This window comes from Panthera pardus, unplaced genomic scaffold, assembly GCF_024362965.1.
Source record: "Panthera pardus isolate Hobbes unplaced genomic scaffold, ASM2436296v1 HiC_scaffold_11, whole genome shotgun sequence".
Taxonomy (NCBI): Eukaryota; Metazoa; Chordata; class Mammalia; order Carnivora; family Felidae; genus Panthera; species Panthera pardus.
This window is the reverse complement of record NW_026526666.1, coordinates 21,516,941-21,532,678: the sequence shown is the minus strand read 5'-3', so window position 1 is coordinate 21,532,678 and position 15,738 is coordinate 21,516,941. Positions and strand designations below refer to the sequence as shown.

Genomic DNA, 15,738 nt, shown 5'->3' with positions numbered 1-15,738 from the left:
CCTGGGTGGCTCAGTTGGTTGAGCGTCCGACTTCGGCTCAAGTCATGATCTCACGGCTCGTGAGTTCAAGCCCCGCATTGGGCTCTGTGCTGACAGCTCAGAGCCTGGAGCCTGCTTCGGATTCTGTGTCTCCCTCTCTCTCTGCCCCTCCCCCGCTCATGCTCTGTCTCTGTCAAAAATAAGTAAACATTCAAAAAAAATTTTTTAAAAATCATTTCCTTGAACTAGAGAGTTAAAGCAGGTTTTACTAAGCATTTGATTTGACAACTGTAACTTTAATCTTCTCTATATAAAAATCCATAACTAAGGTTAAAGCATTACACATAAAAACACTATTTTGAATGTAATCCAAATTTTATAAAAGAAAAACCAAAGTGTGTGTTCACAGATACGAGGTCATTTTTTCCTTCTACAATAGATTGTAGTATTTTCCAAATGTTCTGAAGTTTACATAGGCAGAAAAAAATGTTGTTTGAAAACAAATAAAGCACACTAAATTTTATTTTCAAAATAAAGATATTTCATTCAGATTGGAACAATGAAGAAAAATAATAAAAGAAGTTCAATATATTAAAAAGTTGGTCTCTGCTTGCTTCAAAACAGACATCACCAGGGTCACTCACATTATTTTTAACTCTCCATTTTCCAGCTCTTTCCCTCAGCCTACAAATCTGTTCCAGTTTTTCTAGGAGGGGAGAGGGCAGATGGAATCTTTCTTTACTCCAAACAAGCACTATAATTGCCCTCTGTGCCTATGCTCTATCTGCTTTTTACCAGATATTTTTAGTGTCTTCCTCAATTTCTATTCATTCACCAACTAACTGGAATCAAGCTTCTACCTCAACAATACTTTATTCAATCAGTTCTGGGTAAGGCTACTCATGACCTCTTCATTACTACTCCAATAGCCTGTTCCCATCCTAACTTTTTTTTTTTTTTAAGGGCTTTATATTTATTTATTTTTTAAGTAATCTCCACAATCAACATGGGGCTTGAACTCATGACCCCAATATTAAGAGTCACATGCTCTACTGACTGAGGCAGCCAGGTGTCGCCCATCCCAACTTCCTTCTTGTCTCTTGGTATGAGAAGCTGAAGAAATGGCCGCGATGGTTCAAGCCCCTCTTGTATCCATGCCCTCTGGTACTGCTCTGAGCTCAGTCATGTGACTTGCTTTGGCCAATGAAATAAGAACAAACTTGATGCAGCAAAGCTTAGAAACGTGCTTGACGTTTCTGCTTCCTCTCTTCATCCCTGACAGTACTAGGAGACCACGTGCAGGCTAGCATGCTGGGGGGAAAAGAAACATGTGAGGGGAGAAATGAGTTGTTTCTGCCAAGGCCATCCTACACCAGCCCACCCCTAGCCAACCTACTAGCTGTCTGTAGACAAAGAAATAAATCTGCCAAGATCAGCAGACTGGTTCTGTGGACTCATGAGAAGTAATAAATGGATGTTATTTCAAAGTACTAAATTTGGGGGTGATCTGTTGATACACTGACTTCTAGGAGACTCTTTCCTGGTTGTCATACCACTGACTCCACTCACTTTCTTCCACCGTCTCTGCCAACTCAATTTGCATCTACCCCTTAAATGCTGATGTAAAATCTGTAGCCTTCTTTTCTTCTCATTTGCACACAATTTGGGTGATTTCATCCATCTGATTCAATTACTGTGTCTCTAAAAATGACTCTATAGCTAAAATATAACCCAGATGTCTCATTTATAGACATCTATTACATTGCATGTTTATAGAGCATTCGCTTAGTTGTTTAGGGTAGTTGCTAAAACAATGGAGATGAACAGTTTCTGCCCCAAGAAGCTCAGCATCCAGTGAAGAGAAAACAGAGCAAACATGTGCAATACACTGAGATACACTGCAATGAGAAACAAGAGTATTTAACTCAAACTGTGACAGCTACAGAAGGCTTCTGGAGGAGGGTATTCCTGAACAAAATTTGGCATTTAGGATGTGCAGGCATTTGATCAAGGAGGAGGGGGCACTTCACGTGAAGTCCAGCAGCCATGCAGGCTTAATCTGATTAGAACAGGAGTGACTGAGAGATAAGGCTGGAGAGGTAGGCAGTAGAGACTGCAATAATATTTGTATGCCAAACTAAGGAGTTTAGAAACTAACCTGAAAACAATGAAGGAGACCACTGAAAAGAACTGGGGAATACTACAGTAATTTCATTTATGGAAGGTCAGTCTTGGTACAGTATGGAGAAAGGGCTAGAGGGAAGCCAGCCACACTAGAATTAGAGATACCAGTATGCATTTTTGAGTAAAACAGACCAGAACCCAAAACTTGGCTTCTCCACTTGTAAGTTCCATATATCCTTGACAGGCTTCTCAATTTCTCTGAACCCTAATTTCCTTAAATAGAAAGTGAATATAGCCATATTCACACGTCAGGGGTATTCTGAGAATTAAGAGAGATAATGTATATAGCATGCTTAGTACATAGTCTGCCACTTGGTACCTGCTTCATAAATGGTTGTGAATGTGAGCTAGACGTTGAGCTGCTTAAGGTCAGCTGACTGTCTTGGTTTTGTTTTGTTGTTGCTGTTTGTTTTGTTTTTGTTTTTTTGTTGTTTTGTTTTGCTTTGTTTTTGACTGTCTTGTTTTATAATGGTCCTAAGGCCTAGAAACAATTCCCAGAACGTTCAATATAAGTTTGTTGAGTAAATGAAAATGAACACATGTCAGTGATATGCAAGAACGATACCAAGTCTCATTTTTGTCCAAATCAGGATTTTGCTGGAGTGATCTTTTCAGAATTAAAGGCTTTACTTAACTGGCAAGACAATCCTTTAGCTAGCTCAAAGAGATGAGTTGATAAATTATGACACAAATTTCAATTTTATAAATTCCTATGAAACAAAGAAATAGTGCACTTGTACATTTTTCTAACCATGTGATATGGTGAAAAGTAATATTTTTATCTAAATCCATGGTTAACACATTGTATATTTGCAAAACAAAATTTTAATGGCCTATTCAAGCCCTGTCTGAAATGAATGAATCTCACCTTTAAGAAAAAGGGCAAAAAGGAGAGTTTAATTCCACGGGCAAAAGCAATGGGTTTTAATTCTTCTCGTAACTTAACCAGTTCAGTAAGGTCAACCTCATCACAATACCCAAAGTGAGGTATCTTCAGGGCTACAGACATGGTCTTGACCATTGCTTTATGAAAGCCTGGAAAACATTAAATACATGTATTTTTTTTGAATTCTTAAATCCTTTAAACCTTTTTACTAAAACTGAAGGTTCTCTAATGTCATTTACTTTTCCAATTAAACTTTTCCTCTTGAGGCTACCATCTTTATTACGTGATTTGAAAGACACTAATTCCAATGCTGAAGCACTGATTATAGCAGAGCACCCAAGGTCAAGTGTAATAACATTAGGGAGTAACTGCCTTCGATGCTGTGGTATACAGAAACATATAAAAAGATGCAAGCCATGTATTTACCTAATGGATTTCTTGCAAAGCCACGCTTCTGGAAGTTAATTATCCTAAGAGTTTATAAATAACAAATCAGAGCTAGTTATTTGGAAGGTAACTAAAAATTGTAACATCTTAAAAAAAATTATAACATCTTAAGTCTTCAAAAAGAGCAATTATCAGTATACATGTGTATAGTCCAAGAAACCTGCCAACCTATTACTCTTCAGAAATTAACAGAAATACACTGAAACTTTTCTGGAAAAACTATGTTATTTCACCGCTAAAAAAGGGGGAATTTGAACTTTCCCCTCAGTAAGAATTGAAAACACCATACTATACAGAACGATCTAGTGAAGTAAATATCCCCAGATAACTTGTCCTAGTGCCTTACATTACTGTTATTACCTTTTATGGGTTCTGTTTTGTCTTTGCCTGTGAATACTGGAGGTTTTGATATTGGTACGGGAATAGTTCTGTCTTTTGGTTTGGGTGGAGGTGGCACGATTTCAGCTTTTGGTGAAGGAGGTAATATAGCTCCAGTCTGCTTTTCCAAATAGTTGAGAATATCTTCTTTAAGTATTCTGCCATCTTTTCCTGAGCCAACAACTTCACTCAGCTTAATCTAAAAAAATGACACATTTTAATGCTAAAAATAAAATGTCCATCATTTAAATCTCTAAATGGAATTTAACCAATTGAAAAAAAAAAAAAGGCTCTCTGCCCAATAAATTAGTATAAGGAAAGAACATTTTTATTATCTTCATAGAATGCTAGCAAACAATAGCTGCCCTTCATATGTAATCATTTGTTACTTTTTAAAATTCATTTGTTACTTTTTTTTTAAGTTTATTTTTTAAAAGAGAGAAAGAGAACATGCTGTCTCACATGAGCAGGGGTGAGGCAGCGAGAGAGGGAGACAAAGGAACCAAAGCAGGCTCCTCACCACAGCAGAGAGCCTGATTTGGGGCTTGAACTCAGGAACTGCGAGATCATGACCTGAGCCGAAGTTGGACACTTAACTGACTGAGCCAACCAGGCGCCCCACATTTGTTACTTTTGTATATACTGTTCATTTGCCAATGTGTTAACAATGCAGTATCTACACCATCCATTTGCCAATGTTGTAACAATGCAGTATCTGCATTGCAGATAATCTGCACTGCACTGCATATAATCCATAGCTATGAGAACTTACATTTTTAAAGTCAACTATTTTTAAACTTCTTGCAGTTCTTACTAGATTTTTTTCTTTTTTGGAGACTATATAAGAAGAACTCAAAGTTTAAAGAGTTAAACACTGTAACAAATGTCAACCCATGTTTTGACCTTAGAGAGCAAGATGGACTCACTCATGTCAAGCAGTGACTTAAGCAGCCAAAGGGATTGCAGCTAACAGCAGGCCGCATCACCCAAACCAGCATAGTACTAAGGACTGATAATAGTAAGGTCGTGAGAATCTGGAAGAACCAGGAACTATTCGAATCACCAGAGGCCTGTCAAAGCCTAAGACTAAACTCCTTTAAAAAGGGAAGACTTCTGTAGCAAACAGACTCTCCAGATGCTGACCCTTCCACATGTGACTGCATTAAAAAGGCAGTTACCACCAAAAGTTCACCTGACTGATCTCTGAACAGAAGACATCTGATCCTCTACTGCCTGAACATAATAAGCAGCATGTGCCAAGAGGTGACCCAGGCCACAGCGAGTCCTCACCTCAAATCTCAAATGCATACCACTGACTTCGAGTTTGGTTTGTTAACCTCCTACCCCTTATTGTATCTTGTTTGTTGTGTTGTATTGTGACATGTATGAAGCCCAGTTAAATGCTTTATGACTGAATAAAGCTGATATTGTGGAATGACACTTATGTACATGCCTTTATGGCATGTTTAAAGCAACCTGGCTATCAGTACTACTAATAGTTAAAATAATCATCATACAAACGCTCTTAGTTTTTTCTGATAGTTGTTTAAGAAAGATAAGTACAAAACATTGAAATTAGGGGTGCCTGGGTGGCTCAGTTGGTTAAGCATCCGACTTCCGCTCAGTCATGATCTCCAGGTTTGTGAGTTTGAGCCCTGCCTAGGGCTCTCTGTACTGACAGTTCAGAGCCTGGAGTTGGCTTCAGATTCTGGGTCTTCCTCTCTTTCTGCCCCTCCCTCACTCATGTTCTGTCTCTGTCTGTCTGTCTGTCTGTCTCTCTCTCCCAAAAATAAACATTGAAAAAATTGAAATTAATTTTATTGAGGCATATTTGGAATGTTGAGTTTCTCAGCCCAAGTTAAATGGCACATATGTTTTATTATTGCTTCCTACAGAATAGTAAATGACATAATTCCACTTTCCACTAGACACTCATTGTGAGATGGTGATTTATGACAAGTATATTTTTGGTCTTCCTCCCCAGATCTGGCACCGAGCTCCTAAAATCCTTGAAATGACCAGTGCTAAAAAAGTGTCTTTTATTATGTTAATGAACCTTTGTAAAGCCCTTAGGGAACCTAAAGATGGAGGCTGGTTGCCAGGGGAACCAACTGTGTGATTAGACGTTTGTAACTTTCAGTACCCCTACCCCAGGGCAGGAGGTTGAATCAGTTGCTAACAGGCAATGATTTAATCAGTAGGGGTTATGTAATGAAGCTTCTAAAACACCCCACAATGCTTGGAGGCATTTAGAGAGCCTCCAAGTTGAACACTGGAGATTTGGGGAGATGGGCACACCTGGAGAGGGCATGGAACCTGTCCACCTCTTTCCACATATACCTCTGTGTCCCTCCATCTGGCTGTTCCTGAGTTGTATTCTTTTATAATAAATCAGTAATCTGGTGAGTAAATGAGTTTCCTACGTTGTATGAGCTGCTCTAGGAAATTAATCAAACCCAAAGAGGGGATTGTGTGGACCTCTCATCTGTAGCCAGTAGGCCAAAAGTATAGCCAATAACCTGGGCTTGCGATTGGCATGCTAAATTGGAGGGTAGGTCAATGGAACCTTGTCTCTGTAGGTAGTGGGTCAGAAGCATTGGTGATAACCTGGCTAGAGAGCATAGGAAGTATTGTGGGGGAAGGGTGGGCAGTCTTGTAGGATGGAATCATTAATCTGTCAATTCTGGCACTGTCTGTGGGCAGACAGTGTCAGAACTGAGCTGAACTGTAGGATACCCAGTTTTGTCCAGAGAATTGCTTGTTGTTGTTGTGGGGACCACACCCACTCCCGATATACACATTGGAACTGGATCCAGGAACCAAAAAGGTTCATGATTTTTTTTTATTAAAAAAAATTTTTTTAATGTTTTTATTTATTATTATTATTTTTTAAACATGTATTTATTTTGGGGACAGAGAGAGACAGAGCATGAACAGGGGACGGTCAGAGAGAGAGGGAGACACAGAATCCGAAGCAGGCTCCAGGCTCCAAGCTGTCAGCACAGAGCCTGACGCGGGGCTCGAATTCACGGACCGCGAGATCATGACCTGAACCGAAGTCGGCCGCTTAACCGACTGAGCCACTCAGGCGCCCCTTTTATTTATTATTTTTGAGACAGAGAGAGACACAGCATGAGCAGGGGAGGGGCAGAGAGAGAGAGGGACACTAAATCCAAAGCAGGCTCCAGGCTCTGAGCTGTCAGCACAGAGCCCAATGGGGGGCTCAAACTCATGGAGTGTGAGATCATGAACTGAGCCGACGTCAGACGCTTAACCGACTGAGCCACCCAGGCGCCCCCATGATTCTTTCTGAAAACACTGTGATCTGGCTTTATTTAATCCCCTTTGTGTTTGGTTACAGAGATAAAATATTCTTGTTAAATTTAATTCTATTTAAATAGACACATAAGCTTAGATGATGGCCTCATACTTAGTGTGTATTAATTAATTTCTCAGGGTTAAGTCCTGCTTCATTTGTATTAGTGCTTCTCTAAGGATGACTTCAGAAGAATAAGACTTTATAGTGTCAAACATTTAGTTTATAACAAAGAATTTTGAGAATTTAAGCAAATAATTTTAGGTAATTTCAAACAACTGTAAATGCCATTGGTTTTTAATTTGATTCACAATTTATAATTTAATAATTTAAATTATCACTCATAATTTAAATTCAATTAATAAATACATAAACTGTGAAAAAAGAAAAGGTGATTTATAATAACAAAATCCAGTGATTTCCAGTAATTATACAAATCTCTAGTTATTATATACATCTTTAAGAAATGGCATAGGAAAACAAAATCATGCATTGTTATAGGCAGTTTTTCTATATAATTAAGAAAAAACATTAGTAAAAGAGTTTATAACTTTCAAAGCAATACACAAGATTATTTCATCTGATGCCCATAACAATGTAGTGTTTCATACTATTATTTTGATTTTCTATTATGCTAAATAGTCTTCATATTTGAACACATTGAATCACTGCATAAATTTTCATTAAGTGTTTATAACATAATTTACCCAAGCATATTCCTCATTTTGAACCATATGTGCCTTCTCACTTTGGGCTATATAAAACACTTGGAAGAATATATCCTAGATTGTTTCCTTGGGACAGTTTCCCAATGTTAGGATAATTGTCTAAAGGGATATGAACATTTTAATGACTCATTACATATTTCTAAAATGTAAGCTTCTTTTTTTTTCCCACTGTGACTTAACTACTTCTCTCAAAAACAGACAAAAATCCTGCATTGTGGGGTACAGTGGAAAGAACCCAAGTTTGAAAAAAGACAAATTCCCAGTTCAGCTACTTACTTGATTTTAGGCAGTTTAATCAACTTCTCTGCCTTTTGTCATCTGCAAAATGGGGATAATCCAAACCACCCTGCAGGATGGCTGTGAGGATTAGAGAGAACATGTACATGGTGTCTGACTCATAAACGCTCAAATAACAAAGGCAATAATTGTTGAGGCAGTATGTAATGATCAAGGGCACTGGTTCTGCAGTCACAGAATCTCACTTCAGGATCCTGGCCCCACCACGGTGTTAGTTGTGTGATCTTGGACCTGTTACTTGACTCTCTCCAAGTCTCTAAATAGCCCCCATAATTTACAGCATTGTTGTAAAGATCAATGAGATAACATGTACACACTTATTGCAGTACCTGGGGGCCACCTAGCCCTAAAGGGAAAGCACCAATGACTGGATGATAAGAAGGAATACAAAAGGCTGGTCTGCTAGCCTCAACTCAGTACAATTCTTTGGTGTTCTCCAACTCCTTTAAATCAGATCCTTGAGACCACATCGTTGCCTGGCCCGTTTCCCTTTTATTCCCTTCTCTATCTTGCTTCCCTCATTCCCAGAAAAGGTATTCTCTCCCTCAGTCACTCCATTACATGCACCCAAACCCCTGTCTCAGGCTGGCTTCTAGGGTGCCTGATCTAAAATGCTAGTATTTATAAGTGTTCAAAAAATGGTAGCCCTGACTATTAGGCTCTAAGGAAGAATAATAAAATCCCATTGCCCAATTAATATAAGTAAGAAGTTTGCAATTTCTTCTCATTTCTTATTGGTGCTTTTATGCAACAATCACTTCTCAGTAACACACATTTTCATTTTCCTTTAATCTCAACTTGAGTCATCTCCTCATGGGAGAGCTGGCTACTTTTTCATAGACACAAATGTGTATTTTCTGTGTAATCTCGCACTTAAATACGAAGGAAACTTACATTGTTTTCCATTGCTAGGCGGCGAACTGCAGGGGTGGCCAGTGTTTTCTGGCCCTTTATCTCTTGGTGTGTGTGTTCATCATGGGACACAGCAGGAGTTTCAACAACATCTTCTTCTGAATCTGGTAACGAGGTAAAATGGTACTCTTTAGTTGAAAATGTTAAAAAAATAAAAATAAGCTTAGTGGCTTATAATACACAAATAAATTCAACTTAAAATTTATAGTCAGAAGCATACTAGTCAGGCTACTTCAAAATGGGAAAACACAACTACATATTGGGAAACAATTGGGGGAGAGCAGAGGGGCATACTGGCACCTGGTAGTTTAATGATTATTACCTGGTGTTTACTTCATTTCTGTAAAAATCATGCAGCAGCTACAAGTTAAAAAATGAAAGCTTCTTCAATAAGTTTTAAACATTTTGTATTTTAAACACTTTCCTAATAAATTTCTCATATTTACAAATAGCATAAAATAAGAGTCAAATGTAAGACAAATTACATGAAAGAATCATGTAAAATCTGTGACAATCTTAAAATGCTTTCCCCAAATAATAAAGTATTTATAATTTTTCTCTGCTTTGAATACAGCTTAAGGAATGCTGTGGAAGATTTTATTTTCATGGCTAATGCTAATTTGGTTGGACCATTCTCTAAATCTAGAATATCTATAGAAGAAAAAGTACCCCAGACTATTAGCATGTATTTTCCAGGCTATTACCATGTATTTTTGCAACCCAAAATAAAAAAGTGTTTGAGAGCATTTCATTGTCAGAGTCTGATGCTTGGAAATCAATGCTGCATAGCAGAAGTCTCTGTGGGAAGGAGTGCATTAGAGACTAAGCCTCTGAAAGCAGGCAACTGAATTTGCTTTGACATTCGATTCAAAGCCAGTAACAATTCTCCACTGCTCCACCTATGGAAACAGTCTCTCCATTCTTCCTCACTGGTCTATGAATTGGCCCAGTGGAGCTCTCACATTTCCCCAGAAGGAGACAAAGGGAAAACAAAACAAAACAACTTGTGTTGCGCATGAAGGGTAGCAGAATATGCCACCCCAAATATGCCACTTTGGTATAGTGATTATTTTGAGCTGCAAGCACTTGAAAAACAGCAAATGCAGGCAGAGACATTCTCTGAACTCTCATACACCTAAAGATGGATCTTCCAGAAGCAACTCCACTGTCATAAATCCCCTCCCTAGGAGTTTCATCCACCAGGAAAGATTGATTCTTATAAAAGAGGAAAGTAGAAGTCAGCAAACTTTGTCCCAAACTGTCATACCTCCCATGTATTCTCTAAGGACCCATTCAACTTCCATGAAAACTACTTACTCTCCCCTAAGAGGACTTTTCCCATTTCCCCTTTCCCTATAGAAATGCTATTTAAGCCTGAACTCTAAAGCTACCTCTTTGAGTTACTCACCTTTCCCTGGGTGTCTCCCATGAATAGATGAGTATGTACACATGTTAATAAACTTCTCTTTCTCTCTTGTTAATCTGTCTTTCATTACAAGAGTCTCAGCTAAGAACTCAGAAGGTTAGTGGGTGAATTATTTTTCCTCTCCCACAAGCACCTATTATAGGTAAAATACTGCACTACATATACAATATCATAACTTAATCTTTACTCCAACTGTATAAGATAGGTGTTAGTATCCCATTTTATAGATTTTAAAAAGTTGATACTTCAAAGATGAAGGATTGGCCCAAGTTCACACAGCTAATAAAACTGTGAAGAGCTGGGATTCATTCCTAGGGTTGACTCACCCTGTGCTGTTTCCATTAGTTCATGGCACTAGTGAATTTTCTTTGTAGTCAAAGAAGCTAGAATACAACTCCTATTGTTCAAGGCATAATTTTGTTGTAATTTGAGAAACCTGTAGTATTGTCCACATCTGTTAAAGTTACTGGAGAAACTAGTAAGAAAGAAGGAGCATTAGGAACTAAGGTGCAAAGGGAAACCAAGGGAATTCAAATGTAGGAATTCCAAATCTAACCTGATTTAATGTGTATTTTTGCTGAAAATATGAGAAATATATAAAAGCCCAAATATATACAAAAGTTACAGGTTTCCAAAAGATCACTGAATTTATTGCCACTCACCTTTCTGGAAAACATTCTGATATATGACAAAGTAGGACTGCCTTTTAGAATAATTTGAGTACAAATATGAGTAATAAAACATTGGTGAGAAGTCATTCATATTATATATTATTTGAAGCAGTCATATAATTGTTGGAAGAAAGCTCTCTTCAGCACTAAATTACCACCTATGTAGTACTTTAGATCATTTTCTAAGTGTGTATACAAACATTTTCTCCTGTGATGATCACAACACTGTTACAGGAATGCAGGGCAGATTTCTTACTTTTATCAATGTACAAACAGATTCTAAGGAGGATGGAGTTAAGGCTAATCTAAAATGTCATAACTCTCCCCAAGGGATGTGATTTTCATGGTTCTAACACTATACTCTGATATGTGGGATTTTATTCTTTTAGTAGTGGATTTAGGAATACAGAGTTTTAAAAGACTTCATTAAATTTTTTAAAGAGCAACAAAAGAACTCTGGTAAATAAGCACTTTTTGTCATGAAAACTGTCAATTTAGTGTTGCTGATATTCCTCATGTGAAGCAAATTTATAATAGAACTATTATTTCAGATTAACTAAATAAAACATTTGAATTAGTAAAAATATTAAAACTGAAGGGTGCCTGGGTGGCTCAGTTGGTTAAGTGTCTAACTTTGGCTCAGGTCATGATCTCACGATTGTGAGTTCGAGCCCCGCATCGGGTTCTGTGCTGACAGCTCAGAGCCTGGAGCCTGCTTCGGACTCTGTGTCTCCCTCTCTCTCTGCCCGTCTCCCACTCATGCTCTCGCTCTCAAAAATAAATAAACATTTTTTTTTAATTTAAGAAAATATTAAAACTGAAATTGCCACATTCTTAGGTATTTTAAGAAATATTTCTAAAAATGACAGTAAGGAGTCAATTAATTCACATAATTGGGGAAATTTTTCTGGAGAAAACGTTTTGAAGCACTTGAGCACTCAGGGTGTTTGAAACAATGTGTTTTCGTAAAATGTTTTAAGCTTTGGTCTCTGCAAAACTGCTTAGGAAGACCTTTTTTTGTAGAACAACTGTCAACTTTAGTTTAGTTCCTATATAAATCATCATGAATTGAGAATTGATGACACTCCAATCAATGAGATCTCACTGCATTTTCTTTCTCACTTCAAATTACTGAAATAGCTAATACAATCAACTCCGTCTATAACTGGCTGAATAAAACTAAGTCCTACCTACCATTCGTTGTGCACTTACTATGCTCAGGCATTATACCATGCAACTTATGCCACTGGGTGTAATTTAATTAAATGACATGGAATTTAATTAAATGACATCTTTAACTGAGAACATTGTATTAATCCTGGAAAACATTTTAATATTATAAACTCTGTGGGACACCTTAACTGATATTGTTATAGCAGAACTTCACAAACATGAGTATCAACAGTGTTAGGAATTCATTCCCAATGTTCAAGATGCAGAATGGAGCTGATACCCAGAGGCTCTGAATAGAATTTTCAGTGGAACAAAGTGGTTAGCAACATGGGCTTTAGAATTAAACAAAGCTGGGGTCAAATTGTAGTTCTATCAGTTACTGGCTATGTCACCAGAGGCAAGATATTAAATCTCTGTGGGTCTCAGTGTTGCACATGTCAAATGCAGATAAAAATCTACACAATTTAATCTATATGATTATATGAAATAATGTGTATATAGCATTAGCAAAGAGAAAGCATTCAATCAATGATAGGTGGTGATGTTAAAGGATAAATGCAATATAATCAAGAATAATATTAGTTTTATAAAGAATTCTGCTACAGTTTATGTTCCTTCCTCTCTTTCCTTAATATTTCCCCATGGTGGCAAGACTCCACAATTAGGATTACTTAGGTATAGTGACCTCTCAGTTATCTGGTGGTCAAACATTCTGGCAATTTAATCCTACACATAGCTTCAGGATCAGAATACCTAAAACAGCTGCCATGTGGCCTCAGCATTAAAACCATGCCCTTGCCCCAGAAAATAGGAATTTAGACTCTCAACCAGATCCTACTTTCTCTTCGTAGTAAACACTTCTTAACAAACTTAGTTATCCTTGTTCCTGGAAATTTAGGAAGGAGAGTGTTGGCCTGGCACAATGATAATGCTAAGAAGTAGGTTGAAAAATAAAAAACCAGAAGCAGAATTATGTTGTTTCCAGAATAATAAATGTTCATTAACATGTTTTTGCATAATGAAAAAAGATTTTAGGCTATACTCAATACCCTCACTTTAAGAAGGAGTCAAATATATAAAGTTTAAAAGAAAATCAGGGTGCCTGGGTAGCTCAGTCAGTTAAGCACCTCTTTTTAAAATTGTTTTTTAATGTTTATTTATTTTTGAGATAGAGAGAGAGAGAGACTGAGCATGAATAGGAGAGGAGCAGAGAGATAGGGAGACAGAATCAGAAGCAGGCTCCAAGCTGTCAGCACAGAGTCTGACGCAGGGCTCGAACTCACAAGCTGCGAGATCATGACCTGAGCCAAAGTTGGATGCTTAACCCACTGAGCCACCCATGTGCCCCACCACCTGACTCTTGATTTCAGCTCAGGGTCATGATCTCACGGGTTGTGAGACTGAGCCACGTGGTGGGCTCCATGCTGACAGCAGACAGCCCAACGCATAGCTTGAACCCACGAACTGCGAGATCATGACCTCAGCTGAAGTGGGATGCTTAAAGGACTGAGACACCCAGGCACCCCCAGTAAGCTCTTTTCAAGTAGAGGTCTGTCTACGGTCAAAGCACTCATAGATGGGACTTGGACATCACAAGTAGAGTTTCCCTCATCAAAATTACCTTGATGCTCCAGCCTTGGAAAGGAGACAACACCACCATGTTACAAAAGGTGGTGCCAGAGAATATTATTTAAACAAGCATTAGAAGACAGGATTAATCTCCAATACTACTATTAAGATGTCTAGTTTTGGGGCGCCTGGGTGGCTCAGTTGGTTAAACGTTGACTTCGGCCTAGGTCATGATCTCGCCATTCCTGAGTTCGAGCCCCGCATTGGGCTCTGTGCTGACAGCTCAGAGCCTGGAGCCTGCTTCGGATTCTGTGTCTCCCTCTCTCTCTGCCCCTCCCCTGATCATGCTCTGTCTCTTTCTCTCAAAAATAAACATTAAAAAAAATTTTAAAAAAAGATGTCTAGTTTTGATCATATACTCTTAATGGTTCTATGCTATAATTATTTTCCACCTGTAAAATGGAAATAATACATTTTATACTTCTAAAAGACTTTTTGTTTGATAATTTTCTATTTATAGTATAATTGGTTTTACTAGCACTAAAACAAAAAAACAATATAAATTCAATATTATTACAAATTCTTAAGAAAATGTTCACAGAATATTTAGAAACTGTCCCATTTCTAAAATTAAAGAGAGGGATATATAAATGTTTCATAAATTGAATCTACTGTTCCATAGGTTTGTTTATATATAGGTTATGTTTTACAGTTTCTTATAGTAAAAAAATTCAATAAAACATAAATGTAAAAGCAAAATGAAACTACAGTGTGAGATAACTGTTCAGAATACACTCTGGCAAACAAAACAGAATAGCTAGCAAATGATCAGTTCTCTATGAGAAATACTATCAGACACTTTTCACTCTGAACATAACCAACACAGTCTCATTTTTTTACAGACATACAATAAACTGCACAAACATAAAATATAAAATTTGATAAACTGTGAAGTATGTATATACACATAAGCCATCACCACAATCAAGATAAGGAACATGTCCACCAGCTCCAAAAGATTCCTTATACCAAGGAAAACACTAATCAGTTTTCTGTCATTGTAGATTAGTTTGCATTTTCTAAAATTTTATGCACATAGATCATACAGCATGTTTTCTTTTTGGTTTGGCTTCTTTTGCTCAGCATAATTTCTTTGAGAATCATTCATGCTGTACAGATTAATTTTTGTGAAACAATTCTCTAGAAAAAAATACCCATATTCTGAAAAAGTTCTATAATTTTGTAATCTGCTATATATCAAGATTTATTAAGTTGAATGTCATTTGAAACGCCAAAATAAACTCTAAAAATAAAACCGAACAATAAAAAAACCCATAAATCTCAGGGTGCTGACATGGCTCAGTCAGTTGAGTGTGTGACTCTTGATTTCGGCTCAGGTCGTGCTCGTGGGATTGAGCCTCATGTCAGGCTCTGTGCTCAGTGTGGATCCTGCTTAAGATTCTCTCTCTCTTTCCCTCTGCCCCTCTCCCCAGCTCATGTGTGCACTCGCTCTAAAAATTAAAAAAAAATTTTTTTTTAATTTAAAAAATCCACAAATCTCAATTGTTTACTTGTTCATATAAATAATTCTTTTTTTTTTTTGGATGGTCTAGATTGGTGTCTAAATCTGGTTTAAAGCGCCTGTCAGGGTGTTCTAATTTAATGACATCCATAATAGTGTTGAGCATTTTGCTTGCCTCAGTTTGTGCCAAGACTGCTGCTCCCTAGTGGTCTAGTGGTTAGGATTCAGTGCTCTCAGTTTGTGCCTCTTT

General features: G+C 37.5%; 1 protein-coding gene across 4 annotated transcripts in view; it reads right to left on the bottom strand.

Moving 5' to 3' along the window:
* The window catches only part of DBT (dihydrolipoamide branched chain transacylase E2), a 53,316-nt gene that overhangs the window by 8,675 nt on the left and 28,903 nt on the right, over positions 1-15,738 (bottom strand). For 2 of the 4 annotated variants that reach the window (XM_019457625.2, XM_053891975.1), the window contains 3 exons: positions 9,110-9,231; positions 3,857-4,073; positions 3,032-3,198 (listed from right to left, as the gene is read on the bottom strand). In XM_019457625.2, coding sequence (XP_019313170.2) covers positions 3,032-3,198; positions 3,857-4,073; positions 9,110-9,231 — 506 coding nt within the window. Of the gene's footprint in view, positions 1-3,031; positions 3,199-3,856; positions 4,074-9,109; positions 9,232-9,449; positions 10,824-10,879; positions 14,299-15,738 lie in introns of those variants that run through there. The other 2 variants (XM_053891972.1, XM_053891979.1) reach the window with 2 other exon arrangements.